This window comes from Eurypyga helias, unplaced genomic scaffold (genome assembly GCF_000690775.1).
Source record: "Eurypyga helias isolate BGI_N326 unplaced genomic scaffold, ASM69077v1 scaffold40135, whole genome shotgun sequence".
NCBI classification, from domain to species: Eukaryota; Metazoa; Chordata; class Aves; order Eurypygiformes; family Eurypygidae; genus Eurypyga; species Eurypyga helias.
Window position 1 is genome coordinate 8,635 of NW_010254068.1, and position 2,304 is coordinate 10,938.

Genomic DNA, 2,304 nt, shown 5'->3' on the forward strand with positions numbered 1-2,304 from the left:
CAAATCCGTACCCTGCCCGAGAGCTGCAGAACAGCGAGCGACTGGGAAGCACTCGGGAACTCTTCCACGGTGCACGGCTGTTGTTAACATCGGCTTATTCGTTACGTGTTTGCACGGCAGCCTTTACGCAGCAGTTCTGCAGCCGGAAGAAGGGCCAAGTGTTGGAAAAACGAAGATCCAGACCGGAGGATGTCTACCCGTGACCTGAGCCCAGATAACGGAGTGCCTCATCCCCAGCAGTAAAACATTAACAGGGGTTATTGGTTGTCATAGTAAGATGAGGGACTGCTCTGAACGGAACTGCATTTACGGGCGTTGAGAGACTGACATCACGGCTGCGATAATGCATAAATAGCCGGCACGCCGCGTTCCCGACCGACCGCAACGGCTCCGAGGGAAGCAGCCAACAGGCTAAGCTCCGCTGCGGGCACAGCAGAATCTGGATTTTGTGAACACCTCGGGAGCTGCTTTGCCCAGGACAGTTCCGAGAACGGCTGCGCTCGCCGTGCGGAGGAAGCATGTGTGCGGGCGGCTGTGCCAAGTGCCTGGGAGCCACGCTCATCCCCCTCGCCGTGCTCTGCACCCTCGCGAACATTCTCCTCTTCTTCCCTGGAGGGAAGGTGGTCGAAAACAATGCCCACATTACGGATGAGGTTTGGTACTTCGGAGGGATCTTGGGATCCGGTGTACTGGTGAGTATACAAGTTGAAGCTTTCCCGCCTCCCCCCGACTGCACTGCTGAATGTCCCCAGCGCCCCAAACGCCGCTTCCAACACTGCAGTCTCCTCTTGAGAAATAAGCTACAAGTCACCCAGCAGTTCTGCAATAAGTAACTTCATTTAGCAACACAGAAGCCCCCCAGAACTCTGCTATTAAGAGCCAGCGTAACTGGAATTCATCCCAATTCAAACCCTGTCTGTTGTTGGCAGATGATCTTTCCTGCCCTGGTATTTCTGGGCCTTCAGAGTAACGACTGCTGTGGATGCTGTGGGAACGAGAGCTGTGGGAAGAGGTTTGCGGTAAGTGAGACCTGCCAAAACCGGAAAAGCTAAGCTGTTTCTGGTACGACAGACGTAGCTGCTCGCGGTCCTGGCATGCCTGGCCAGGCTGTGGGGAGCGGGGGGCGCGCAGCCCCGCGGTTTGAGGCTGGGAGCAGAAACAGGCTGCCGGGCTGGCGGTGCCTTCGCTGGCGTGCCGCGGGTACAACCGCCGTCCTGCCCTGCTGCATCCCGCCGGCATGAGGCACCTAGTCGCTCTCACGATTTCAGCCCATCTCGGAAGCCCTGCACTGCTTGGCACGGCCTAACAGCTCTCTGCAGCCCCTTCCCAGTGGCAGTTTTAGAATCCCTCTGGCAGTTGGGCACGCCAGCCCAACTCACCGCAGACGCACGCAATGGGCTGTGTGTCGGTAGCTTCATGGGAAGTGGCAGCTTGGAAGAGGCCTCGGGAGGTCAACTAATCCAACCTCCTGCTCAAGGCCGGGTAGACCAGGCTCCGCTCTGAACCTGGCCTCCTTTCGCACTCCAAGTGCGGATACCTTCGGGCACCAGCAAACGCTTCAAGTGCTTCAGTTTAAAAATGAGATTAGAGGAAAAATAAATGTATTTCTCCTAGGAAAGCTGTTCTTTTGAAACAATTGTTTGGCTCAAGGAGATTGCTACACGTTTACATAAAGGAACGGGTTTTCAATGGAAAAAAAAAGAAAGACCAAGTAGGAAACGAATCAGGAGTGTGAGGTTAACACGGAGCCTTCCCTAAATCCTGTCTCCGGTGCAATCCCCACCAAGAAGGTGGACTTTCGGGGGGGGAATGGAGCCGCATTTCTCCTCCCCCCCGGCACTCTCGATTCTCTGTGCGCAGTGAGCGAGGTCAGTCTAGCTTGGAAGAGCAGATGGAACCCGGCGAGTACCATGCACGCCTCTGCCCCGGGGGGGCTGTGCTGCTGCCCCCGTGGCGTGCGCACGCTCAGCCGTGCCCGCAGAGCAGCTCCCGCTGCAGCCCTGCGCCCTCGCGGTGCCGACGGACAAGCTGGGAACACGCGGAGTACCAGAGCGCGGGGGCACGACCGCAGCAGGACTGCGACCCGAACTGCTGCGCGTTCGCAGACACACCGTTACTCGTATGCTACTACGTGCCGTAACGGTTAAGTTACAGCAAAAGGCACGGCGGCACTCAGGGCGAGGGGCTCGTGACAGGTCTGCCTGAAAACCCACAGACCTGGCAGTACGTTTCTTTTCTCCCTCCGCCCGTAGCACTTTGATCCGATGGGAGACGCTACCTCTGGCTCTGAATTCCCGGCTGCAG

At 57.5% G+C, this 2,304-nt stretch overlaps 1 protein-coding gene across 1 annotated transcript in view; it reads left to right on the top strand.

The window, feature by feature from the left end:
- The first annotated feature begins 518 nt into the window (after positions 1 to 518).
- Positions 519 to 2,304, top strand: part of TM4SF4 (transmembrane 4 L six family member 4) — a 3,303-nt gene continuing 1,517 nt past the window's right edge. Inside the window, exons 1-2 of the mRNA XM_010152882.1 lie at positions 519 to 692; positions 930 to 1,019. Of these exons, the coding sequence (XP_010151184.1) occupies positions 519 to 692; positions 930 to 1,019 (264 nt within the window). The remainder of the gene's footprint in view (positions 693 to 929; positions 1,020 to 2,304) is intronic.